This window comes from Amblyraja radiata, chromosome 27 (assembly GCF_010909765.2).
Source record: "Amblyraja radiata isolate CabotCenter1 chromosome 27, sAmbRad1.1.pri, whole genome shotgun sequence".
NCBI lineage: Eukaryota > Metazoa > Chordata > Chondrichthyes > Rajiformes > Rajidae > Amblyraja > Amblyraja radiata.
The window spans coordinates 16,158,179-16,185,556 of NC_045982.1; the positions used below are offsets into that span (position 1 = coordinate 16,158,179).

Below are 27,378 nucleotides of genomic sequence, written 5' to 3' on the forward strand. Positions count from 1 at the left end.
AGCTATTCTTCATATGGCATGATGTTCAGTGCAGACAACGTGGGCCAGAAGGCCTGTTCCTGTTTTGTACTGTTCTGTGTTCTATGAATTATTGTTATGTACAGTGCATTCAGACCCCTTCTCCTTTTCCACATTTTGTTACGTTACAGCCTTACTTTTAAATGGATTAAATTGATTTTTTTTCATCAATCTGCACACAATACCCCAGAATGAAGAAGCAAAAACAGGTGTTTAGAAATTTTTGCAAAGTATTTTAAAAGATTAAATAACTAAAAGATCACATTTACATAAGTATTCAGACCATTTGCTGTGACACTCAAAATTGAGCTTCGTTCATCCTGTTTCCATTGATTATCCTTGAGATGTTCCTACAATTTGATTGGACTCCACCAGTGGTAAATTAAATTGATTGGACATGATTTGGAAAGGCACACACCTGTCTATATAAGGTCCCACAGTTGACAGTGCATGTCAGTGCAAAAACCAAGCCATGAAGAAGAATGAATTGTCTACAGACCTTCGAGACAGGATTGTGTTGAGACACAGATCTGGATCTCGGAAAACCAATTTCTGCAGCATTGTAGGTCCTGAAGAGCACAGTGGCTTCCGTCATTCTTAAATGGAAGAACTTTGTAACCACCAGAACTCTAGCTGGCCACCTGGCCAAACTGAGCAATCGGGGGAGAAGGGCCTTGATCAGTGAGGTGACCAAAAACCTGACGGTCACTCTGACAGAGCTCCAGAGTTCCTCTGTGGAGATGGGAGAATCTACCAGAAGGACAACTATATTTGCAGCATTCCACCAATCAGGCCTTTATGGTAAAGTGGCCAGATGGAAGCCACACCTCAATAAAAGGTACATGACAGCTCGCTTGGAATTTGTCAAAAGGCATGAGAAACACGATTCTTTGGTCTGATGAAACCAAGATTGAACTCTTTGGCCTGAATGCCAAGTGTCACGTCTGGCGGAAACCATCACCTGGCCAATACCATACCTACGGTGATGCATGGTGGTGGCAGCATCATGCGGTGGGGATATTTTTAAGCGGCAAGAACTGGGAAACTAGTCAGGATTGAGGGAAAGATGAACGGAGCAAATTGCAGAGAGATCCTTGATGAAAACCTGCTCCAGAGCGTTCTGGACCTCAGACTGGGGCGGAGGTTCACCTTCCAACAGGATCACGACCCTAAGCACACAGCCAAGACAATGCTGGAGTGGCTTTGTGACAAGTCTGTGAATGTCCTTGAGTGGCCTGGACTTGAACCCGATCGGACATCTCTGGAGGGACCTGAAAATAGCTGTGCATCGACGGTCCCCATCCAACCTGACAGAGCTTGAGAGGATCTGCAGAGAGGAATGGGAGAAATGACCCAAATACAGGTGTGTCAAGCTTGTAGCGTCATACCCAAGAAGACTTGCTGTAATCGCTGCCAAAGATGCCTCAACAAAGTACTGAGTAAAGGGTCTGAATACTTATGTAAATGTGATATTTCAGTTATTTTTTAATTACTTTGCAAAATTTCTAAACACCTGTTTTCGCTTTTTTATTATGGGGTATTGTGTGTAGATTGATGATTTAAATAAAATAATTTAATCCATTTTAGAACAAGGCTGTAACGTAACAAAAGTGCCATATTTAAGGTTTAGGGCCATAAATAGGAATCACTGATACCCAATGACCATGGACAATGGCACAAAAGTGTGCAGGGCTTGAACTGCTCTCTGACATAAACATTTTTAAATAGAGTTCAAGTTTTATGGATGGTCAGATTAATGTATATGATTGACATTAGTGGCAATTATCTACTTACTTTCAAATAACATCCCCTAGCTTTCCAGATAATTTGGGATCAGAAAAAATTAACCTGTCTATATTAACACAATGTGTGTGCATCATACGGTGGTTAATGCAGCGTATAGGGTGATTTCACGAAAGGTCACTGGAGCGTAAATCCCCACGCACGTGACCGAAAATTTTAACTGAGGGACAAGCGTCACTTCCGGTACATGTTAGTGGATGGGAAAACACGCACTTTCACACCCGTTAACAACATCGAAAACGGCCAGGTTTTGAGCTGCAATTAAGTGAGCCGGTTGGGGTGACCGTGAGGAACAGCTACCTAGATTTACAGTCCAAAAAAAAGATAGAAACTTAGGTAAATTCAAGAGTGAACTGAAGGTGTAAAAACAGCGGAAGTTGACAGCGGCCATTTTTCGTGGAGATTTAAAGATCCGAAATATCGGGAATTATCGCGTTTGCTCGCAGCATTTAATCAAAAGTGGCATTATTGACTGTTATCCTTATTCATTTGTTAGATGAAAAGTATTAACAGTTAGAAATCCGTCAGTTTCGCTGTTGTTGCCCCTTCAGTTCACTCTTGTATTTACCTTCGTTTTTCTTTCTCTTTGGAACTCTAAAGTAAGATAGCTGTGTCTCACGGTCACCCCGACTTGCACACTTATTTACAGCGCAAAAACTAACCATTTTAGCGGTTCCCTATTTTACTGACGGATTTCTAACTGTTAATACTTTTCATCTAACAAATGAATAAGGATAACAGTCAATAATGCCACTTTTGATTAAATGCTGCGAGCAAACGCGATAATTCCCGATATTTCGGATCTTTAAATCTCCACGAAAAATGGCCGCTGTCAACTTCCGCTGTTTTGACACCTTCAGTTCACTCTTGAATTTACCTAAGTTTCTATCTTTTTTTTGGACTGTAAATTTAGGTAGCTGTTCCTCACGGTCACCCCAACCGGCTCACTTAATTGCAGCTCAAAACCGGGCCGTTTTCGATGTTGTTAACGGGTGTGAAAGTGCGTGTTTTCCCATCCACTAACATGTACCGGAAGTGACGCTTGTCCCTCAGTTAAAATTTTCGGTCACGTGCGTGGGGATTTACGCTCCAGTGACCTTTCGTGAAATCACCCTATACAGAGTGGGTGGGTTCTGTAAGGCAGTGGGTTAGAATTATTTTTCCCTATGGGTTTCCCCAAATCTTGTGAATAAAAGTAGATGAAAATTAGACAAGTTACTCAGTGAAAAATCCAGGTGTGGGTGAAGTTGGATGAGGAAAACAGTTAAAAGTGTAATGGAGACCAAGGAGCTGATTGTTGATGGAGAAGAAGGAAGCTGAGGATCCATGAACCTGTCATCATCCACAGGTGGGCGGTGGAGACAGTCACCAACTTCAACTTCCTCTGCGTGCACATCTCTGAAGACCTGTCCTCGACCTCGCACACAGATGCTATCATAAAAAACGTCTATCAATGCCTTTACTTCCAAAGAAGATTAAGATTTGGTATGTGGACCAATACGCTCTTGAACGTCTATAGGTGTAGAGAGCACAGGTTTTTGACTACTTCAACAGAAATTGAGGTTTCATGTTTAACCCAAGCAGTTTGAGAATATTAAATTTGGCTTAGGTCTACAAAGGAAAAAAAAAAAATCAGGAAAATATTTAATTACTAGATATTAGGTGAAGCCCAGAACTGCAGCAATCAAGTAAAAAAAAAAATCCTGTAAGGTACGATAAATCGATTTTTTGACATCCTCAAAGCCTTCAAAGATCCCAAAAGGGAATTCTGGACCAAGGTAGAGCCTAGGATAACCACGCAGATGCGTGTGCATTTTAACTTGAATCTTACTGTATAATGGGCTACAATTTGAAGTCAGGCAGTATTACTAGCAACAGCCCGACAAGCTCAAAGCATTCTATGCTTGCATTGAGCCAAAGACTGGTGGAAAGATATTATCTACCCAGTTCATCCTTGGGTACACCTGCACCTAATCACTGTTGCATATGTCAGATGAGCCTTCCCAAGCATGAAGGTGCTGAAGCAAATGTCTTGCATGGAGTCGTCCTGCGCAGACCAGGTGGTAGGAATATTTGTGGACAACTTTAACGTTTCCCCCACTCCTGAGGCTCCCGCCCTCTTTAAGAAGACCACTATTATCTTGGTACAGAGAAAGGAAAGATAACGTGCCTTAATGACTACAGTCCAGTGGCTCTGACATACACCATCATGAAGTGCTTCGGGAGGGTGGTCATGGCGTACATTAACTACTGGCCTGTGCAGCCTTGTTTCACTGCAGTTTGCCCATCATTGCAATGAGTCTACACCCTGTCTACTGCACATGTTTTGATCCTAACTTGTATAGATAAACAAACAAAAAGTTACACTATTCTACAGCATATTTCACCTGTATAATCAAATATTAAAGAAGTATACTCATGAGCCTGTGAAAACAACTGAACATGCAGAGAAAATTCTGGAAGAAGAGAAAAAAATTCCATCTTTATTTCATACCATTGATGACAAATAACAGTTTTTCAACGTGACACGTTTCTTTGGAAGGGCACCTCTCATTGATTTCATTTCATTTGCTTCCTCAGAACCATTGGTTCTCACTTCCTTCCATGTAAAGCAATTTTTGTAAATTCTGTGGGTTTTACAGAATTCTATTATCTATCACAATTCAGGCAGCATGGCCATCTCAGACTGGCTCTGATGAACATTACAATAGGATGCATATTAACAGACAGAAGGATTTATTTTCATATCCTTGCTTTACATTCTGCTTCTTTGCAATATTGTATAACCTAGGCAGCACATTCACTCATTTGTGTTTGAAACAATTGTGGTGCAGCTATTTTAATAAAATAAAATGCATTTTGTTAAAAAAAAGTCAGTAGCCAACATTACCAAAACTATTTGCACTGTTTAAGAAGCGACAGATCACGTTCAATTAATAGGAGTCACATTTTAGTTTTTACACAAAACCACGGTTGTACTGTCTCACAAAGTCCAAATACAAAGAAAACTTCGAACCCAGTAAGTGTTTTCTGCAAATAAACCATGAAACCAATTAATCGCATGTCATATTAACACCAGCTGTACAGTAAGCTTCCATTCACCTAATTGATACTCAAATGACATGGGAATTTGATTGCCTGGAGGTGATCCAATTCAATTGACTAAGGCATATGGGGGGGAAAAAGCAAGCAAAAAAAGGAAATAAAATCTGCTAGTAAGTTCTATAGACATACAGGTTGCTGAATCATTTCATTCATTGTCAATACACTTTTGGACAAATTGGTTTGCTGTGCATTACTGATAGAAGAGTTAAAGATGTCGCTCTTTATATCCAACTCAACATTTCTGATAGTCTATGGTCACTCTGGCATGCAACAAGTATCTAATGGACACTACAAAATGGATGCCCCCAATAGATACCCTAGATAGTTCATCATGATGTTGGATCAACATTTTCTCTTAGGTCTACAATTCTTCTTAAAGCTAATTTAATCTTTATAATTTACAAAAAATATGTAGCTTTTAATGGTTGTTGCTGTGGGCCAAATCATTAAATTCAGAGCCAAGTATCATAACATTACTGTAATGAGTGGATTTTATTGGGAGGCACTTGGAAGGGGTTGCAGGGAGATTAAAAAAACAGGCAGGACACGATTCATGTTAAGATACCAAAATTAGATATCGTCATTTTATAGAAAATAATTTATTTTTGACCAAGAATATCAACAACCAGCTACTTATACTTGAGTGCAAATAGATGTTTCAACATTTACAAATCAAAAGCAGCAACTGCAAGCTCTTACTTAAATGGCAAATGTTATTAATCTTCTGTTCATCACACCTTTACAAAACCACATGGAGGTTCTATAGCGATCTGTTCCACTAATTATTTACTGTATTCTCATATTCCAGAAGTACTGTGGTCTGGGTCTTTCCTTTTTCATGGTATGCTGCAGCTTCAAAGGACTGGTTTTAAGCAATGAAGTGTGTGTGAGGAGTAAAGCTGTCAATTTTGTGATCTGCCGGATTGGCTGAGGCTTCATATGTACAAAGTGTCACTTCATGTCTGTAGCTCTGTGAAAAGAGTAAAATTATGCTAGAGAGTTAATGTTTCAGATCAGATAAGGACTTTGTTTTCATTTTATGCAAGGCAATGCTGCAATTACCCACAGAGCCTCCGGAGCAAACTATATCTTAAAAATTCACATTTTAGATTATCATTCAATGGAGAAGAATGTTTATTTCAGACGACAACAGAATCTATGCTAGGTTCTCATGCACCTTAGTTTGGCTAGTTGTTTGCCCTGAACTTATGTTTGAAGGATGACAACCCTAGATGTTCCAGAGGCCACTGACACCTTTTGGAAATGTACCCAAAGATAAAATGATGTAACTTGAGAAGGTGGCCCCAAAGAATAAAGTTGGAGATAATCGGAAAATTAATAAATGTCTCAGCCAAATATATCCGGTATTTGGAATGGAATCGTAATACTTAGATGTAAAGCATCCCCTACACTATGATTACAAATATCACATCATTCAAAAGTAGTACAGTGAAAATACCTAGATACTCATCTGGAAAGCAATGAAATTCCAGTGTCTCAGTGAAAATGCGTCTGAGTCACATCACATTGGGATTATTTGCTGTAAAATATTACTCCAAACAGCGCAGATTCTTACCACTCAATCGTCTAATTTCAATGCATGATTAGACTCACCTCTGACCACTCCCCTCGCAATCCTATATAATAAATTTTTGAAATTTCAGCACCAAAATTTTTGGCAATGTGAATTGAAAGATGATAAACACTGGAGAAACGCGCCACCCTAAAATGAAAAGCAAAAATATCTTGAGTTATTAAAAAAAAGGTAGAAGAGTATTTTAACTAATTATTGGTATTTATACATTAAGATACCACTTTCTTGAAATAATTCTATAACCAATGGAATAACTTTATTTTTGAATGTAACTGGGCAGAGGTCCATTCAGAGCAGATATCATTTGACTCTTCTGCATATGTCAAGTATTTTTAAACACTCGCATTGATAGCAAACAAATAGCTGTAAATGTAGTTCATGGACATCCAGGCTGAGTATCGAGTACCAGGATCACTTATTTGGTTACATTCATCATTGGCGGCAACTACGGACTTGTTATCAGTATATTAAATGGGATGCAATTCAATTTCAATATGCTAGATGTTCAGTTTTTCTTTGTTGTTGGCACATCAGGATTGTGTCTCTGCACTTAAGAAGTGATCTAAAACAGTCTGCACCCAAATTCCAAAGTTAAAAGGATAGGTATAATTTACCCACAATATTACACCTACCAAACAGATTTAAAAAGAAATATTCACAGTTTGTTAAGAAGTTACCAGATTAGCCAAATACACTTTTGCACAATTCTGGAAACAGTTTGCTGGATCCTGTGTATCATGACACAGTTCTACGTTGGTGCATTCTCTAGATATTTGGTTAGAATGGGGTGAAATCTGATCCTTATTAGCAATCTTAAACACAGTAATTTTGAATCAGTACAGTGCGTTATTTAGAAACATGTGCTTTACTTTCTTTTCAAAAAAACTTTTATAAAAAGAGGCTTCTGAAATTGTTGATCTGTTTCATATTGTACGTGAAGATCAACTTATACACTCTATGCTTCAGTAAAGCAAAAGTGAACCTACTTTGTGGTATATTCCAGCTCCCCTGTGATATCTCGGTTCAACTTGAATACTTGATCAGGTTCTCTGCCTGTGTCATCAAACGACATGTTTGGGATGTTCTTATAACTAATTAGAAATCAGAAGAAAATTAATTTGCATGTTTCACATTATTTAAATGACTCTGCTATAGCATACATAAAGGGCAGATTCACTCCTTACTTTATTGTTTCTCTCTTATATATCTACAAATTGCCAGAAGAGATTCTCCTTTAATCTGAAATTTGTCTACGGTTCACAATAAAACTCTGCAGGCGTTTAAAAAAACCTCACAGACAATCTCAATATCAAGGTTAGGTACACAGCCACAGCACATTCAATGATCTCGCCAGTGAGAATTTCCATGTTCAGTATTCGCCCAATCCCAAACCACATTCTGTGCTGCGATGAACCAATAAGCCCTCTCCACAAATCCTTTCCAACCACCATGGTCAAGGCTCCAGAAGAAAATCCATCATCACATTCTCAAGATCCTAGGTTATTAAATTTGCTTTTTAACTTCATACAAAATCTAAGAACATATTTTTGTGTATCAGTTTGAGGACATTTCTCACACATATTAAACTAGGCAAATAGTCCAAAATAAATAAAATGGGCATGATCTGCTGACAGATTTAACATTTTCTTGTGGACCACAATCACAACATTCTCTACTCCTAACGTCGAGGCTTGTAAATGAGGATATTGTGGAATACATCTTTCAAATATGGCTTGCATGTTTAGTTATTTTTTCTTCCATCATTAAATCCACAGAAAAGCCCAAGGTATTGTTCTGAAAATATATATTTATCTACCTGGACAGTTTAATAATTGTACACCATTTAAAAATGAAATAACATAACTAAAATATATTGGTTTTTAAACAAAATATGATCAGCTATTAAGAACACATTTACTATTTTCTGTTTAGCTTTTCAAGGACATGCATATGTTCAATAGTTCATTATGATTTAATGATAGACTTAAAAAACAAGCATGAAAGGAACATCTGATCCAATATAAAATTGAAAAGCAATGTCATTGTTTTTTTATATTTTAATGTTAAACACCTTTAGAGAAAAGTAAAATATTCTGATACTTACAGTCTCATTTCTGATGGATGGGTATCATCGTCTTCTCCCATTAAAATTATTCCTTTGAGCTTTACATTGCCTGTGAAACTAAATCAAAATGATTTATTATGATTTTTTGAATTATAATTATGAATTTATGAATTATAATTATGAATTATAAATCAGCATTCTTTGGCCCACTGTCTGTGTAGCTCACCCATGTATCTTTTAAACATGCATATTAAAAAGAAACCTCATATCTGACATATTTAAAAACAGCACATGTTCAATCTAATGCACAGGGCCCTCCATAATGTTTGGGACAAAGACCCATCATTTATTTATTTGCCTCCGTACTCCACAATTTTAGATTTGTAATAGAAAAAAATCACATGTGGTTAAAGTGCACATTGTCAGATTTTAATAAAGGCCATTTATATACATTTTGGGTTCACCATGTAGAAATTACAACCGTGTTTATACATAGTGTCCACATTTCAGGGCACCATAATGTTTGGGACTCAGCAATGTCATACAATGAAAGTAGTTTAGTAGTTTGTCGCATATCCTTAGCATGCATTGACTGCTTGAAGTCTGCGATTCATGGACATCACCAGTTGTTGGGTGTCTTCTCTGGCGATGTTCTGCCAGGCCTGTATTGCAGCCATCTTTAGCTTATGCTTGTTTTGGGAGCTAGTCCCCTTCAGTTTTCTCTTCAGCATATAAAAGGCATGTTCAATTGGGTTTAGATCGGGTGATTGATTTGGCCACTCAAGAATCGACAATTTTTTAGCTTTGAAAAACTCCTATGTAGCTTTAGCAGTATGTTTGGTATCATTGTCTTAGAAACATAGAAAATTGCTGTAGAATGAACCGCCGGTAAATGTTCTGAGGCATTTGTTTGAACTTGAGCAGATAGGATGAGTCTATACACTTCAGAATTCATTATGCTTCTACCATCAGCAGTTGCATCATCAATGAAGATAAGTGAGCCAGTACCTTCAGCAGCCATACATGCCCAGGCCATAACGCCCCCACCACCATGTTTCACAGATGAGGTGGTATGCTTTGGATCTTGGGCAGTTCCTTCTCTCCTCTGTACTTTGCTCTTGCCATCACTCTGATATAAGTTAATCTTCGTCTCATCTGTTCACAAGATCTTTTTCCAGTACTGTAGTTCTTCTTTTAAGTACTTCTTTGCAAACTGTAATCTGGCCATCCTATTTTTGCAGCTAACCAGTGGTTTGCATCTTGCAGTGTATTTCTGTTCATGAAGTCTTCTGCGGACAGTGGTCATGGACAAATCCACACCTGACTGCTGAAGAGTGTTTCTGATCTGTCGGACAGGTGTTTGAGGATTTTTCTTTATTATAGAGAGAATTCTTCGGTCATCAGCTGTGGAGGTCTTTCTTGGCCTGCCAGTCCCTTTGCAATTAGTAAGGTCACCAGTGCTCTCTTTCTTCTTAATGATGTTCCAAACAGTTGATTTTGGTAAGATTAGATTAGATTAGATTAGATTCTTTTATTGTCATTCAGACCTTTCGGTCTGAACGAAATGTTGTTTCCCTGCAGTCATACATATAATAAAAAAATGACAAAAACACACAATCAACACAAATTTAACATCCACCACAGTGAGTTCATCAAACACCTCCTCACTGTGGTGGAAGGCAAAATCTTAAAGTCTCTGTCTCTTCCCTCTTTGTTCTCCCTCTGCGCCGAGGCGATCCAGGCTCCAGATGTTGTGACCCCACCGGGTGATGGTGAATCCCGCGGCTCAACCGTGCTCCGCGAACGGGCCGGTTCAAACTCCGCGGGTGGTCGCTGCCGCCGCCACAGCTCCGAGGCCGAGTCGGGTCGCCGCTGTCGCCACGGTTCCGGGGCCGAGTCGGGTCTCCGTTGCCGCTGTCACTGCCGCTGCTGCCGCCGCCACAGCTCCGGGGCCGAGTCGGGTCTCTGCTGCCGCTGCTACAGCTCCGGGGCCGAGTCGGGTCTCCGCTGCCGCTGCCGCTGCTACAGCTCCGGGGCCGAGTCGGGTCTCCGTTGCCGCTGCTGCCGCTGCTACAACTCTGGGGCCGAGTCGGGTCTCCGCTGCCGCTGTCGCTGCTACAGCTCCGGGGCCGAGTCGGGTCTCCGCTGCCGCTGCTACAGCTCCGAGGCCAAGTCGGGTCTCCGCTGCTGCTGCCGCTGCTACAGCTCCGAGGCAGAGTGGGGTCTCCGCTGCCGCTGCCACAGCTCCGAGGCCGCCAGCTCCGCCATTAGACCTCGGCGCAGACGGAGACGGGGAATACGACAGAAAAAAAGTCGCATCCCCCGAAGGAAGAGACCAAAACATGTTTCTCCCACCCCACCCACACACATACGCAACTTAATAAAACAAAATTAACTAAAACATTGCAAAGGAACAAAAAGAAAGAAAAAAAAACCAGACGGACTACAGGTGGGCCGCAGCTGTTAAGCCAGCACCGCCATCTTGTTAAGCCTAAGGTTCGGCTGATGTCTAACAGTTTTATTCTTGTTTCCCAGTCTCATAATGGCTTCTTTGACTTTCATTGGCATAACTTTGGTCCTCATGTTGATAAACAGCAATAAAAGTTTCCAAAGGTGATGGAAAGACTGGAGGAAAGACTGGGTGCTGAGAGCTCTCTTATACCTGCATTAAGGAGGCAATTAAACACACCTGTGCAATTACAAACACTTGTGAAGCCATGTGTCCCAAACATTATGGTGCCCTGAAATGGGGGGGCTATGTATAAACACAGCTGTAATTTCTACATGGTGAAACCAAAATGTATAAAAACCCTTTAATAAAATCTGACAATGTGCACTTTAACCATATGTGATTTTTTTCTATTATAAATCTCAAATAGTGGAATACAGAGGCAAATAAATAAATGATAGGTCTTTGTCCCTAACATTATGGAGGGCACTGTATTTGAAGGTATTTGTTTTAAATTGTTGACATCCTAATCCATTATACTCCACTCCACCGTAGGAATTCCCTTCAAGAATCAAGCTTCAACAGTTTTCAATCTTCCCCAAACTTTCTCCACCACCTTACTTGTCAGTTCAATTTGACCTTTAATTTTCCCATTCTCCAGTCCTGCAATGCAAAATGTTTCACAGTGGCTTTTGACAGGAGAAAGACATATATGAATGGAAATAAAATCATTATTTAAATTACTTTATCTTTAAGATGAAATGGAAGTTCCATATATATTAAAAGTTATGACAAGAATTCAGAAAACAATGTATTTCTGCTATATCAGACTTGCAGAAAACTTACCATGTGTGATATAATCATATCAACTAGTATCTATTTGGTATCATTCAAATCAATGCTTACCAAAATATATTAAAAGAAAGTTTGTGTACTTTATAAAATGAAGATATAATTAGAAGAGAGCAAGTTTTATGGTACTTACGGAACATTAAACAGCAACTCTTGTTCATCATCACTTTCTACGTACTGCAACAGAAAATATTCAAAATGCATTAAGCAATGAAAAGATTTCCTTTCATTCAGTTATGTTCACATGGTTTTGGTAACTGTTATATTTTTCTAGTCCTAATATTCTGCAGATCCTTTCAATCAGTTGCAGCAATAATTACAAAATGCTGTGTAATAAGTACAATAAAGCTTTATATTCCAATCCATGACTTGTACAATAGACAATACAGGGCTCCCGCTTAACTTTTTTCCCCTGTTGCCAGCCGGGCAACCTTGGCAGCTTTTTAGGTTGCCAAATGACAGTTTAGGTGGTCATTTAACATGGCTTGCATGACGCGCGCGATAATGTGCTCGGATAAAGCGCGTAGTTACCAGTCGGAATTATACTCAATGAAGCATTCACATATTATTTTTGCTTCAAATAAAGTCACAAACTAAACATTCACCAATCAAGACATGATATATCCCACAATAACATGCAGCAAAATTATAAGACAGTATCTCAACTCTTTTTACACATTGCAGTTAATGCAATTTCTATTCGTTCTTTCCACTTCCAAACAAAAATGTGTTTGGATTATTCAGCGTATGATCAACTTGTGTCAATAAATCCTGGACCATGGTAACATACATGCGTACGTATAGTTGTGAATGTTGCTCAGTAAATAACTACAGTACTGATACTCCATAGTAAGGGCATTGATTTGCCGTTAAAATGAATTCTGTAATAACGTGTCAACGGTAGCAGCCACAGGCTGTGAGGCTGCTAAACAGTCACTCTGTACTCACAGTCACCTGATTTTGCGGCTTGGCACGGACACTTTAATAACTGGCACTGGCCACTTTAATAATCAGCTGCCCCGGACATTTTTATGATTGGTTTTACTGTATTTTAACGTTGTTGTTTTACCTGCTTTTAACTATTTATACTGTTCCATCGGGGACTGGATTGTTTTTAGTGTTATTATGTGTGAAATGTTTTAAATTTCATGTGCGGTGCTCCGGTATTCCCTGGGAAACGTCTTTTTCATTTTGCACTGTACAACTGTTGCTTGCAAGATGACAATAAAGGTTGATTGATTGATTGATTGATTGAACACTGCAGTTTTAATGTTTCACGTGTTCACAATTTAATTAATCCATCTTTATGGATTAAAACAAATAATAACATTGGGAATGAAAACACATTTGATTCAGATTCAGATTCAACTTTAATTGTCATTGGCAGTTGTTAGGCGCTCCCCCCCCCCTGGTGAATGCTATGTACTTACCTCTCTGTTTCTCTCCCAAGCACAGGCCTCGTGGCTGTGAGTCTGGAATCGAGGGGTTAAAGGCTCCTGTACCCGATTGGCCCAGCTGCGTCAGGTGACGGGTGACTCATCTGAAGTATAAATACGAGAGCTTCCCAGGATTCTCTTCTCTTCGTCGTAGACTCTGACTGATGAGCAGACTGTTGGTGGGGGCTGAGGCAGCCTGACCACATGGCATAGAACTTTGTGTATTTTCACCATTCCTTGTTAACAGATATTGTATTGGGACGGATAAGGGCTGACCTTAGAGTTTTCGTGTATTTTGGTTTCAGGGTTGTATCTCTTTGGGCAGGTTTTGGAATCTCCGGTTCGACGGCCCATGGTGTGGCTGGCTGGAGCATTGTTAAATTGTTTGTCGGTTTATCCATATCCCTGACTGGGTTGTTTAAATCAGGTTTGAGTTTTGTGTTCCATGAATAATTAAAACTGTTTTTTGAACCTGAACCTGGTTTTTGACTTGTGTTACGTGGCTCTGAAGTACTTGCATTCGGGAGTCGTAACAGCAGTGTACAGTACAGAGACAACGAAATGCAGTTAGCATCTCCCTGGAAGAGCGACATAGAATATGATTTCAATAAATAAATCTTTTTACATGTATACAGACATAGTGTTTTTCCTGTGGGAGGAGTGTCCAGGGGGGGGGGGGGGGGGTGATTGGCAGTTACCGAGGAACATTTTTGAGTAGAGTGACAGCCGCAGGGAAGAAGCTGTTCCTGGACCTGCTGGTCTGGCAACAGAGAGACCTGTAGCTCCTCCCGGATGGTAGGAGGGTAAACAGTCCATGGTTGGGGTGAGAGCAGTCCTTGGCGATGCTGAGCGCCCTCCGCAGACAACGCTTGCTTTGGACAGATTCAATGGAGGGGAGCGAGGAACCGGTGATGCGTTGGGCAATTTTCACCACCCTCTGCAGTGCTTTCCGGTCGGAGACAGAGCAGTTGCCATACCATACTGTGATACAGTTGGCAAGGATGCTCTCGATGGTGCAGCGGTAGAAGTTCACCAGGATCTGAGGAGACAGATGGACCTTCTTCAGTCTCCTCAGGAAGAAGAGACGCTGGTGAGCCTTCTTGATCAGAGTTGAGGTATTGTGGGTCCAAGAGAGGTCATCGGAGATGTTGACCCCCAGGAACCTGAAGCTGGAAACACGTTCCACCTCCGTCCCGTTGATGTGGATGGGGGTGTATGTGCCGCCCATAGACTTCCTGAAGTCTACAATGAGCTCCTTGGTCTTCATGGAGTTAAGGGCCAGGTTGTTGTCAGCGCACCATGCTGCTAAACGCTGGACCTCCTCCCTATAGGCCGACTCATCGTTGTTGCTGATGAGGCCAATCACCGTTGTATCATCTGCATACTTGATGATGATGTTAGTACCATGTACAGGTGTGCAGTCGTAGGTGAAGAGGGAGTAGAGGAGGGGGCTCAGCACACAGCCCTGTGGAACGCCGGTGTTCGGGGTGAAGAGGTGTGCTTGTCTAACCTAACAGACTGGGGTCTGTTGGTTAGAAAGTCCAGTATCCAGTTGCAGAGGGAGGGGTCGATGCCCAGGTTACCGAGTTTGGTGATCAGTTTAGATGGTATAATGGTGTTGAATGCTGAGCTGTAATTGATGAACAGCATTCTTACGTAAGTGTCTCTGTTGTCGAGGTGGGAGAGGGCAGAGTGAAGTGCCGTTGAGATGGCATCCTCCGTACTCCTATTCTTGCGGTAGGCAAACTGATAGGGATCCAGAGTGGAGGGTAGGCAGCCTTTGAGGTGTGCCAGGACCAGCCTCTCGAAGCACTTGGTGATGATGGGGGTAAGTGCAACTGGGCGGAAGTCGTTGAGGCTTGCCGCAGTGGAGTTTGATTGCATTCCGTTATCAAACATAGTCAATATTCGCTCTGAAGACATTTCCAGGACAATAGGGTCAGGGAAGGGTGTGTGTGAATCAGTGTGGGGTGGATAGATGGCCGGTGGGGAAGGGGGGGGAAGTTAGAAGGCAGTCGGTGCAGAATGGATGGATTGAGGCAGGTGAATTAGTACATGTTGGTTGGAGTAGGTAAAATTGTGAGGGGAGAGCGCGGGGGATGTCAGTGGTGTTGAATGGGGGGGGTTCAGTACGGGATGGATGGGGTAGACAAAAGTGCTGGAGAAACTCAGCGGGTGAGGCAGCATCCATGGAGCGAAGGAAATAGGCAACGTTTCGGGTCGAGACCCTTCTTCAGACTGTTCCCCCCATTCTTCTTGAATGGGAGGATCAGTACAGGATGGATGGGGGGGGGGGGGGAGGGGAGATCAGCGCAGGGTGAATTGGGGGGGGGTTCAGTACAGGGTGGATCGGAGGGTCTATGCAGGATGAATGGGAAATCACTACAGGATGAATGGGGGAAGGTGCAGGGTAAATGGAGGGTGGGTCAGTATGGGATGAATGCGTGGATTAGTACAGGATGGATGGGGGATCAGTACAGGATGGATGGAGGAGAAGTGCAGGATGCATGGGAAAGGGGTAAGTACAGGGTGAATTGGAGAATCAATGCGAGGTGGATAGGGTGATCAACGCAGGATGAATAGATTTGGGGGGGGGGGGGGAGATGGGGAGGGGAGCACAGGGGATGTCAGTGAGGACTTAATAGAGGCGGGAATGGGGATCAGCCGGATGTAGAGGAGGGGTCCCAGGATAAGGGGATGGGGGGTGGAGGGGGCGTACGAGAGAGAGAGAAAGGGGGCGAGGTGGGGAGGAAGGAAGGTCAGCGCTCCTCGGACAACATCGCCCGCTGCCTTGGCCGTTGGGATTTACTCGCCACCGCCTCCCTCCTCCGCCAGCCAACAGCAAGGTGCGGGGCCGAGCGGTGCAGCTCAAAGATCCTATAGCTAAAGGATCTATGGTGCAGCTGCTTCAGAAGTGTCGGAGCGAATGACGGCTCCCGCACAGCAGCAGCAGCGGCCGCGACAGCTATCCCGCTAACGGCGAAAACCGCTTTAAAAAAAAACCCTCCCGCACGCCGAGGCCTCCCCCTCCCTCCCTCCTCCCGGCCTCGGCGTGCGGGAGTTTTTTTTTAAAAAAGCGCCGTTAGCGGCAAAGATCCTATAAGCTATAAGATCTTTGGTTAGCGGGTTTGCAAGCAGTGGCCCTTATCAGGGCGGGCGGGGGGCGGGAGGAGATGGAGCCGCTGTTCGGGGCCGTCATTCGCTGCGACCCTTCATCACGCCGCACCTAGTATCTTTCCCACGCAATACAGCCGTCACCGCCGACACAAAACGTTGCGATCCTTTTCTCCAGAGATGCTGCCTGATCCGCGGAGTTACTCCAGTTTTTTGTGTCTATCTTCGGTACAAACCAGTATTTGGTTGCCAAGCCGGGCAAAATGACTCGGTGTTTAGGTTGCCCTGCGGCGCTTTGAGTGGTCAATGGCACCCGAGCAACCGTTAATTTCGAGCCCTGCAATAGATGCAGGAGTAGGTCATTCGGCCCTTCGAGCCAGCACCACCATTCAATGCAATCATGGCTGATCATCCACAATCAGTACCCCGTTCGTGCCTTCTCCCCACATCCCCTGACTCCCACTATCTTTAAGAGCTCTATCTAACTCTCTCTTGAAAGCATCCAGAGAACCGGCCTCCACGGCCTTCTGAGGCAGAGAATTCCACAGACTTACAACTCTGTGTGAAAAAGTTTTTCCTCATCTCCGTTCTAAAGCTGGAGGATGAGACGGATGTTCGGGAACTGTGGCAGGGCTTGAATGCCATCACCTCCTACAAGGCGAAATCAGGAGGCAGCTCAATTGTGAGCGAAGCATCACTCCCTGATGAGCTCAATGCGTTTTACACACGCTTTTACAGAACACTGATGTGCCTTCCCAAGCCCCCATTTGTCGTGATGGTATTTCAGTCACAGTCACAGAGGTCGACGTCAGAAGATCCTTCAGGGGGGTGAACCCTCGGAAAGTGCCTGGACCTGATGGCACACCCAATCGTGTTCTAAAACTCTGTGCAGAGTTTTTACAGACATTTTCAACCTTTCACTTCTGAGGTCTGAGGTTCCCACCTGCTTTAAAAGGGCATCAATAATACCGGTGCCCAAGAAGAGCAAGGTGACGTGCCTCAATGACTATCGACCAGTGGCACTAACGTCTGTGGTGATGAAGTGCTTTGAGAGGTTGATTATGGCGCATATCAACTCCTACCTCGACAAGAACCTCGACCCACTGCAGTTTGCTTACCGCCACAACAGATCAATGGTGGATGCGATCTCACTGGCTCTCCACTCCACTCTGGACCACGGACAACAAAAACTTATATGTCAGACTGTTATTCATTGACTACAGCTCGGCGTTTAATACGATCATCCCCTCCAGGGTGGTTACCAAGCTCTCAGATCTGGGTCTCTGTGCATCCCTCTGCAATTGGATCCTAGACTTCCTCATCCACAGACCACAGTCTGTCCGTATAGGTGGAAATGTGTCATCCTCGATAACAATCAGCACGGGAGCACCTCAACGCTGCATGCTCAGCCCCCTGCTTTACTCACTCTATACTCATGACTGCGTAGCCGGACATAGTGCGAACTCCATCATCAAGTTCGCCGACGACACCACTGTTGTGGGACGAATCACTGATGGTGACGAGTCAGAGTATAGAAGTGAGATCGACCGATTGACCAAATGGTGCAAGCACAATAACCTGGCTCTCAACACCAGCAAAACCAAGGATCTGATTGTGGATTTTGGAAGGGCTAGGATAGGGACCCACAATCCCGTTTATATCAACGGGACGATGGTGGAAAGGGTCAAGAACTTCAAATTCCTGGGCATGCATATTTCTGAAGATCTTTCCTGGTCCCAGCACACTGATGCAATTATAAGGAAAGCACATCAGCCCCTCTACTTCCTGAGAAGATTACGGAGTCGGTATGTCAAGTCGGAGAGCATGCTGACCGGTTGCATTGTGGCTTGGTTTGGCAACTTGAGAGACCAGGAGCGGAAAAGAATGCAGAAAGTTGTGACCACTGCCCAGTCCATCATCGGCTCTGACCTCCCCACCATCGAAGGGATCTATCGCAGTCGCTCCCTCAAAAAGGCTGCCAGCATAATCAAGGACCCACATCATCCTGGCCACACACTCATCTCTCCGCTGCCATCAGGTAGAAGGTACAGGAGCCTGAAATCTGGTACATCCAGGTTCATGACCAGCTTCTTCCCCACAGCCATTCGGTTATTAAACTCGCCATCAAACAAACTCTGAACTATAACAGCCTATTGGACTTTATCTGTTTATTTATGTGTATATATATGGTCTATGCTATGGAGACACACTGAACTGTTCGGTATTTATGCTTACTATATTCTGTTGTGCTGCAGCAAGCAAGAATTGCATTGTCTTATCTGGGCACATGACAATAAACTCTTTTGACTTGACATGTTCCCAGGTAATTAAGCCTGACATCAATATCAGTGAATTCTCTTATGTTCATGGAAATGACCTACAAATATTAAATGTTGTTCCATTTCCCCCAAAAACATAACAAACATCCTATGGAACATGGAACAGAGGAATATACATTTACAAATCATCCTCAACTTTAATCTCATAAAATCCCTACCAGACCCAGTTATTAGCTGCACTCGTTGCTTTTTCAGCTCCTGGGTTCCACAATATTGCAGTTAACTGTGTGCAAACACCTTCACATTTTGCCCTCAACATTTGATGCCATTGATTGATCATCCTAAGAGAGTATTAGCTGCAAGAAGACGTTGGAGAAACTTGCATTATTTTCTCCGTAGAGTCAGAGGCTTAAGTCGGAGATGATAGAAGTTCTGAGAGACATATATAGGATAGACAGTCAGAACCTTTTCCCCGGAGTGGTAATGACTAGAGGGCATAACTTTAAGGTGAGATGGCTAAAGTTTAAAGGAGATGTGCAGGTCAAGTTTTTTTGTTTTTTTTTAAACACAGCGTGGTCGATGCCTGGCAGTGGTGTTGATGGAGGCAGATATGAAAGTGGCGTTTAGTTTTAGTTTAGAGATACAGTGCGGAAACAGGCCCTTCGGCTCACCGAGTCCGCACCGACCAGCGATCCCTGCACATTAACACTATCCTACACACACTAGGGACAATTTACACATACACCAAGCCAATTAACCTACATACCTGTACATCTTTGGTGTGTGGGAGAAAATCGAAGATCTCGGAGAAAACCCATGCGGTCACGGGGAGAATGTACAAACTCCATACAGATAGCAGTTGTATAGGGCTCTGGTGAGACCACATCTGGAGTATTGTGTACAGTTTTGGTCTCCTAATTTGAGGAAGGACATCCTTGTGATTGAGGCAGCGCAGCGTAGGTTCACGAGATTGATCCCTGGGATGGCGGGACTGTCATACAAGGAAAGATTGAAAAGACTAGGCTAGGAGTCCAGAACCAGGGGCCATAGTCTTAGAATAAAGGGGAGGTCATTTAAGACTGAGGTGAGAAAAAACTTTTTCACCCAGAGTTGTGAATTTATGGAATTCCATGCCACAAAGGGCAGTGGAGGCCAAGTCACTGGATGGATTTAAGATAGAGTTAGATAGAGCTCTTGGGGCTAGTGGAGTCAAGGGATATGGGGAGAAGGCAGGCACGGGTTATTGATAGGGGACGATCAACCATGATCACAATGAATGGTGATGCTGGCTTGAAGGGCCGAATGGCCTCCTCCTGCACCTATTTTCTATGTTTCTATGTAGCACCCATAGTTGGGATTGAACCCGAGTCTCCAGCGTTGCAAACGCTGTAAGGCAGCCACTCGACCGCTGCACCACTGTTAAGAAACTTTTAGATAGGCACATGGATATGCGGGGAATGGAGGGAAATAGATTTTGTGTACACAGAGATTAGTTAACCTAACATCATGTGCAGCACGGATGTTGTGAGCGGAAGGGCTTATTCCTGTGCTGTTCTAAGCTCTCTATGAACCTAGAACTCTGAAAAATCAGAACTTTGGGTTAGCATGCTTGCACCAACCAGGAAGTAATTCGACTAGCCCCATGTTGTCCGCATTCCTCTATTTCCCTGCCTATCTAAAGACTTTTTCAACGTTGCATCCATATCTGCTTCCATCACCTCCCTGACAGCACATTCCATGCACACATCACTTTGCGTGTGTAGCCCTGTGTAACTTCATATTAGTTTTTCTTATTAAGAAATTTACATAAGTTTTGCTGTGAATATGTGTTCTGCATTTGATTTGTTGTTAATGAGTTAGATCATTTTTCCTGTGTGGTGATTGGTTTGGGGGCGGGAGCTGGGAATTGTGGGTAATCGAAGTCCAGGAGAGAGAGAGAAGTCCAGAAGAAGACAGAAGAAGCCTAGGCTAACTGCTACCCCTTCAGCTCGGAGGGTGTGGATTAAAGACTGTCGCTGTGTGGACTTTGTGATTACGAGGAGAGTGAGAGCAGCGGTTAGCTGAGCCCTGGAGACAATGAGGGAGAAGGAAGATTTCTGCCACATGGGGTCCTCTCTGGTCAGCCAACTCCCCGCCATCTTGTGAGCTTCTGCACTGTGCACTTGTCGGCTTCCACTGTATTTGGCCGCGACGCTCTGCGGCTTCGACCAGGCCTGCAACGTGGGGTTATTCTTGTTTTGTTTTTAATGTTGCCGGCTTGTGTGAGTGAGTGTGTGGGCCCACATAGTAATTAATACTTAAAGGTACTATAAAATATTGATTTATTGAGTTGTTTTTTTTTTAATATCTGTGTGAGAAACACCAGTAAAACACCATATTTTTGGTTATTGATATTTTATTTTGTATTTCCCTGACCAACATATCATTTATTTTAATTAATAGAATAAATATAGTACTTAAAGGTACTATAAAATATTGATTTATTGAGTGTTGTTTTGAGTTAGATCAAGTGTTCGGCTGGCAACCTGAAGGTGGCCGGTTCGAATCCTGCTTGGAGTGTGTACTGTCGTTGTGTCCTTGGGCAAGACACTTCACCTACCTTTGCCTGGGACTAGAGACGGAAATTAGCTACTGATTGGCTACAATCTCGCATATTTACATGCAAATGTTCATTAATATGCACTGTCCCTATAAACAAAATATTATTATTATTATTATTAAATGTGAAGGTAATTCATTGGAACATAGTTGTCAGTTGATTTATTTTAACTGTTTCTACAGTAGGGTATACCATTTAATATTGAAATTAAAGGTGCCCTATTGTCCAAATTAAGAGAGTGCATAAATACTTAAATTAAGGGTTAACTAACACCTATAAGGGAATTAAAGTTTACGAACCTGGGGCGCAGCTCATGTAGAGGGCAAAGAAGCGCTACACAAAATGGAGGCACCGCTGAGATTGCAACCTACATCCAGAACTGTGGGAGATGTGTGGCCCGGAAGTCCCTTCCACACAGAGCTGCCCCTATGCAACAGATCACGAGTAATGGACCGTTGGACTTGGTCTGCATGGATTTCCTTTCTATTGAGCCCGATGGAGAAGGCTGTAGGAGACATGAACCTGATCCAAGTTCTTGTTTATCTTGATGATATCATAGTGTTTGGAAAAACACTAGAGGAACACGAAGAACGTCTCCTCAAAGTTTTGGATCGGCTGGAGGAATGTGGACTCAAGATCTCCATTGACAAATGCCAATTCTGTCTACCAAGAGTGAAATTCCTGGGGCACATTGTCTCCGCTGCCGGCGTCGCAACCGACCGGGAGAAAGTTAGTGCCGTCACCAATTGGAAGAAACCCATTGACCTAAAGTCCCTGAGGTCGTTTCTAGGATTTTGTGGGTACTATCGGCGGTTCATTGAGAACTACTCTGCCACTGTCCGCCCTCTCACAGACCTAACTAAAGGGTACCCTCCAGCTCAACGCAAAAACAACACTCAATAAATCAATATTTTATAGTACCTTTAAGTATTAATTACTATGTGGGCCCACACACTCACTCACACAAGCCGGCAATATTAAAAACAAAACAAGAATAACCCCACGTTGCAGGCCTGGTCGAAGCCGGAGAGCGTCGCGGCCAAATACAGTGGAAGCCGACAAGTGCACAAGCTCACAAGATGGCGGGGAGTTGGCTGACCAGAGAGGACCCCATGTGGCAGAAATCTTCCTTCTCCCTCGTTGTCGCCAGGGCTCAGCTAACCGCTGCTCTCACTCTCCTCGTAATCACAAAGTCCACACAGCGACAGTCTTTAATCCACCCCTCCGAGCTGAAGGGGTAGCAGTTAACCTAGGCTTCTTCTGTCTTCTTCTGGACTTCTCTCTCGCTCCTGGACTTCGATTACCCACAATTCCCAGCTCCCGCCCCCAAACCAATCACCACACAGGAAAAATGATCTAACTCATTAACAACAAATCAAATGCAGAACACATATTCACTGCAAAACTTATATAAATTTCTTAATAAGAAAAACTAATATGAAGTTACACAGGGCTACACGTGTAAAACAAATTGCCTAACGAATCTGCCTTAAAAATCTCCCATCTCATCTTTAACCCTGCAGCATTTGGCATTTCCACCCTGTGGGAAAATAATCTACAAGGTACACAAAATTGCTGGAGGAACTCAGCGGGTGCAGCAGCATCTATGGAGCGAAGGAAATAGGCGACGTTTCGGGCCGAAACCCTTCTTCAGGAGGGAAAATAATCTACTCTATCTATGCCTCATATACTTCTCAGGTCACCTCGCGATCGCTTCCATGCACGTATCATTCCACGCAAATAAACATGTTAATTTTGCCAGATTTACCGCAACAGTCCGAATTTGAAAATCTGGTAAAATGTTGTAACCAGCATCAAATAATATGCAACTTTCATCCCTAGTATATGGAGCCAAGGCGAGTGTCTGCTGCCCCAGTCATACCTTTGTGCGGAGGTACACAAAAATGCTGGAGAAACTCAGCGGGTGCAGCAGCATCTATGGAGCGAAGGAAATGCCTTCGATTTTCCAGCATCTGCAATCCCTTCTTAAATACCTTTGTGCGGTCCTGCCTCTCCTCCCAGGGCTTGAAGACCAACTTGCCAGAGCCCTCGCTGGACTCGTTCAGACACTCCAACCTCTCGTGGTCGATCTTCTTGTAGAGGCCGTACTCCACGCCCGTCTCGACGGGGTCCCGGTGCCCCTCACACTCGCACTGCCCGTGGCCGTGGCCGTGGCCATGGCCGGACATCTTCTCTCCAGCCTGTTGTTATGCCGCAAAGTGAATTGGCACAACTGTCGCACAGCTCCGGTCACGTGACGCGCGCTATAGGAGATGGAGTACTTGCACACCCTCCATCTTTGTACGGCAAGCCGGTTCCGCCATTGGACGGTGCAGCCAAAAGGCGTCCAATTCTATCTAAAAGACAGCAGTGAGGACCTTGATTTAAATAATGACGGAGAAACTCTGTCTCGCAACACCAAAAAGATTTGCGCCAAAGTTTTAGGTTCGCGAACCCGCGATCGAGAACCAGATAATGAATGCGATGATACTAACATCAGGAGGCAAGAGATACCTTACCTGATCTCAGGAATGAGTAGGTTAACATATGATGATCAGTCTGAAGAAGGGTTTCGGCCCGAAACGTCGCCTATTTCCTTCGCTCCATAGATGCTGCTGCACCTGCTGAGTTTCTCCAGCATTTTTGTGTACCTTCGATCTTCCAGCATCTGCAGTTCCTTCTTGAACATATGATGAGCGTTTGACAGTACTGGGCCTGTATTCGCTGGAGTTTAGAAGAATGAGGGGGCTCATTGAAACGAACACAATAGTGAAAGACTTGGATAAAGTAGATGTGGAGAGGATGTTTCCACTGGTCGGAGAGTCTAGGACTAGAGGCCTTAGAATTTTAGGAAGGAGATGAGAATTTCTTTAGTCAGAGGGTGGTGAATCTGTGGAATTCTTTGCCAAAGAAGACTGTGGAGGTTGTCAGTAGATCTATTTAAGGCAGACAGATAGATTCTTGATTAGTACAGGTGTCAGAGGTTATGTGGAGAAGGCAGGAGAATGGGGTTAGGAGGGAGCAATAGATCAGCCACGATTGAATGGCAGAGTAGACTTAATGGGCCAAATGGCATAGTTCTGCTCTTATCACTTATGATCTAGCTATGAAGATTTGTACGGTGGGGAATGGATGGCAACATCAGTCAGAATTGTACCAGGACAGAAATGTGCCCTCCGACTTGAGAACTGCTAAGTAGCCAAATCCAATCCAATTTAAATAAAACTCGAAGCTCTGGGAAAATACATATTTCTTGCCTTATTTGTTACATTCATGCAAGATATCCAAGTTTGGTAATAACCATGATGCTTTCAATAAACTGTACACATTTCTCGATTTTTCAATTTTATTTTGGACAGCCTCGCATGTCCCTTCATCCAAGTGTCACGCTATTTGGGGAAGATATCATGCTAGCTCTTTATCAATCGTTAAATTGCAGGCTTTAACGAGGGTTGCATTTTAATGCTATCACATTTTAAAACTGGGATTTACGTGAATTGAAAAATTTTGTTTTTGTAAGTAACTGTTTAAATGAATTAATATGAACAAAATTAACTACTGTAATACGTTTGGAATGAAGGATGTCCGAGATGTATGCTGTCAATCGGGAAATGTAAAAAAACGTAATCAAGTGTTTAACTGTTAGCTGAAATCAGCAATAACTGATCATTCTGTCCATTCATATCTCAGCATAATCAAAATGATTACCTGAGATCTACCATCAAGAAGTACTTTGAGAGGTTAGTCCTGGCACACCTCAACTCCAGCCTCCCAGACCGCTTTGATCCATTGCAATTTGCCAATTGCTGCAACAGGTCCAAGGCAGATGCCGTGTCCTTGACCCTACGCTCATCCCTGGCACATTTGGATAGCAGACACCTGTCAGGTTTTTGTTTATTGACCATAGCTTCACCTCCAACACCATAATCCTGACCAAATTTACACTTAAACTCCTGGAGCGAGGTCTCAGCACAACCCTCTGTAACTGGATCTGACCCATAGATCACAATCAGTAATGATACACACAAAACCAGTGAGGAAGAGGGATGGCAAGGTAACGTAATGAATGTTCAAGAAGGTTGTAAATTTAATCAATAAGAAATGGTTGTAAGGTTTAGAAAAAATAAATCAGACAGGGTCTTTGAGGAATATAAAGCAAGCAGGAAAGAACTCAAGCAGACAACTAGAAGGCCCAAAAGGGGCCACAAAATGTAATTGATCAGTGAGATTATAGAAATCCCCAATATGTACATTAAAAATAAGAGGGTGACCAGAGATAAGATAGGACTAATCAAAGGAGATAATTTATGCTTGAAGTTGGAGGATGTAGGCTTGGGCTGTTTGCGATCAAGAACGAGGTGGTGTTGGGGCTCTTGAAGAGCATTAAGCTAGATAAATCACCAATGGCTGAGGGGATCTATCCCAACTTATTGAGAGCTAAGAGAGATTGTGGGATCACCTGCGAAGATCTTTGTATTTTCTCCCGTCGCAGGTGATGCCTCAGAGGACTGTAGAGTAACTAATATTGTTCCCTTGTTGAAGAGAAGTAGAGATACTCCAAGAAATTGGGGTCTGACGCCAGCTGAATCTCACATCAGTGGTAGGGAAAATATTGGAGAGGATTCTTCAGAATAGGATCTATTCGCATTTGGAATTGAATGGGCTGATCTGGAACTTGATGCAAGTTTTTTTTAGATAACTAATGTGATCGATGAATGCATATTATCCACATGGATTTTAGTGAGGCATTTGAAAAAGATCCTCACGCTAGGCTGGGATCCACAGAGACAGAAATGAATTCAGAACTAGCTTACTGATAGAAGAGAGGGTTGTGGTGAAATTCTTAGTCTGGGTGGAGGTCTGTGGCCAGTGAAATTCTGCAGGGATCTGTTTGGACCTCTATTGTTTGTGAAGTAACAACTTGGACATACATTTAATGGGTTGGATAGTAAATTAGCAGGCAAAATTGTTGGAGTTGCAGACAGTGAGGAAGGTTGTCAAAGTATACAGTGAGATATAGATCAGCCACAGAAAGGGGTGGATAAATGGCAGATGGAGTTTAATCCGAGCAAGGGTGAGATTTGTTGTGTATCAGTACTGATCAAACACAAGGAGAAAGTATACAATTAATGGCATGACCCTTAATAGCATTGATATACAGAGGGATCTTGGACCCCAAGTCCATAGCTCTCTGAAAGTGGCAATACGTACATAGAATGACAAAGACATAAGGTATGCTTACCTTCTTACATCGGGAAATTGAGTATAAGAGACAAGGCGGCATGTTACAGCTTTAAGGATTTTGATTATGCCACATTTGAAATATTGTGTGTAGTTCTGGTTGCCCCATTACAGGAAAGATTTGAAGGCTTTGGAGGGGGTGAAGAAGTGCTTTACCAGATTGTTGCCTGGATCAGAGGGCATTATCCATAAGAAGTTGGACAAACGGATTGTTTTCTTTGGAGTATCAGAGGCCAAGGGGACACCTGATAGAAATATATAAAATGATGAGAGGCATAGATGGGATAGACAGTCAGAACATTTTTCTAGGGGGGAAATGTCAAAGACTAGCGGGTATACCTTTAAGGTGAGAGGGACAAATTTTAAAGTTGGATGCCTGGAACACTATCAGGGGTGATGGTGGAGGCAGACATGATAATGACATTTAAGAGATACTTAAATAGGCACATGTTATGGAGGGAATGGTGGGATATGGATCACGCATAGGCAGAGGATATTAGTTTAACGGCATCACGTTTGGAATGGATATTGTGGGACAAAACTGTTCCTATGCTGTACTGTTCTACATTTTGTGTTAAAACATCCTCTATGCTGATCCACAACATTGGTGTTCCTCAAGGTTCCGATACTATACAGTGCTATACTATAGTCAAGAGTGTTTTATTGTCATATGTCCTGGATGGGACAATGAAATTCTTACATGCTGTAGAATATGTGAATATGTAAACATAGTACATAACGGGGGAAGATTTAAAAAAAGTTCAATAAATAACATAGTGCAATAATAAGTATTTTGCAGTTCAGAGCGCAGATCTTATTCGGT

The 27,378-nt window shown here is 42.9% G+C and overlaps 1 protein-coding gene across 1 annotated transcript; it reads right to left on the bottom strand.

Moving 5' to 3' along the window:
• Positions 1-4,275: 4,275 nt before the first annotated feature.
• On the bottom strand, positions 4,276-23,551 carry pithd1 (PITH domain containing 1). The gene is made up of 6 exons (XM_033045266.1): positions 23,309-23,551; positions 12,020-12,063; positions 8,625-8,702; positions 7,507-7,611; positions 6,541-6,649; positions 4,276-5,896 (listed from the first exon to the last, which is right to left on the bottom strand). Exons 1-6 carry the CDS (start codon positions 23,501-23,503, stop codon positions 5,795-5,797), a joined length of 633 nt encoding a protein of 210 aa, XP_032901157.1. The 5' UTR covers positions 23,504-23,551; the 3' UTR covers positions 4,276-5,794.
• Between the last annotated feature and the right edge of the window lie 3,827 nt (positions 23,552-27,378).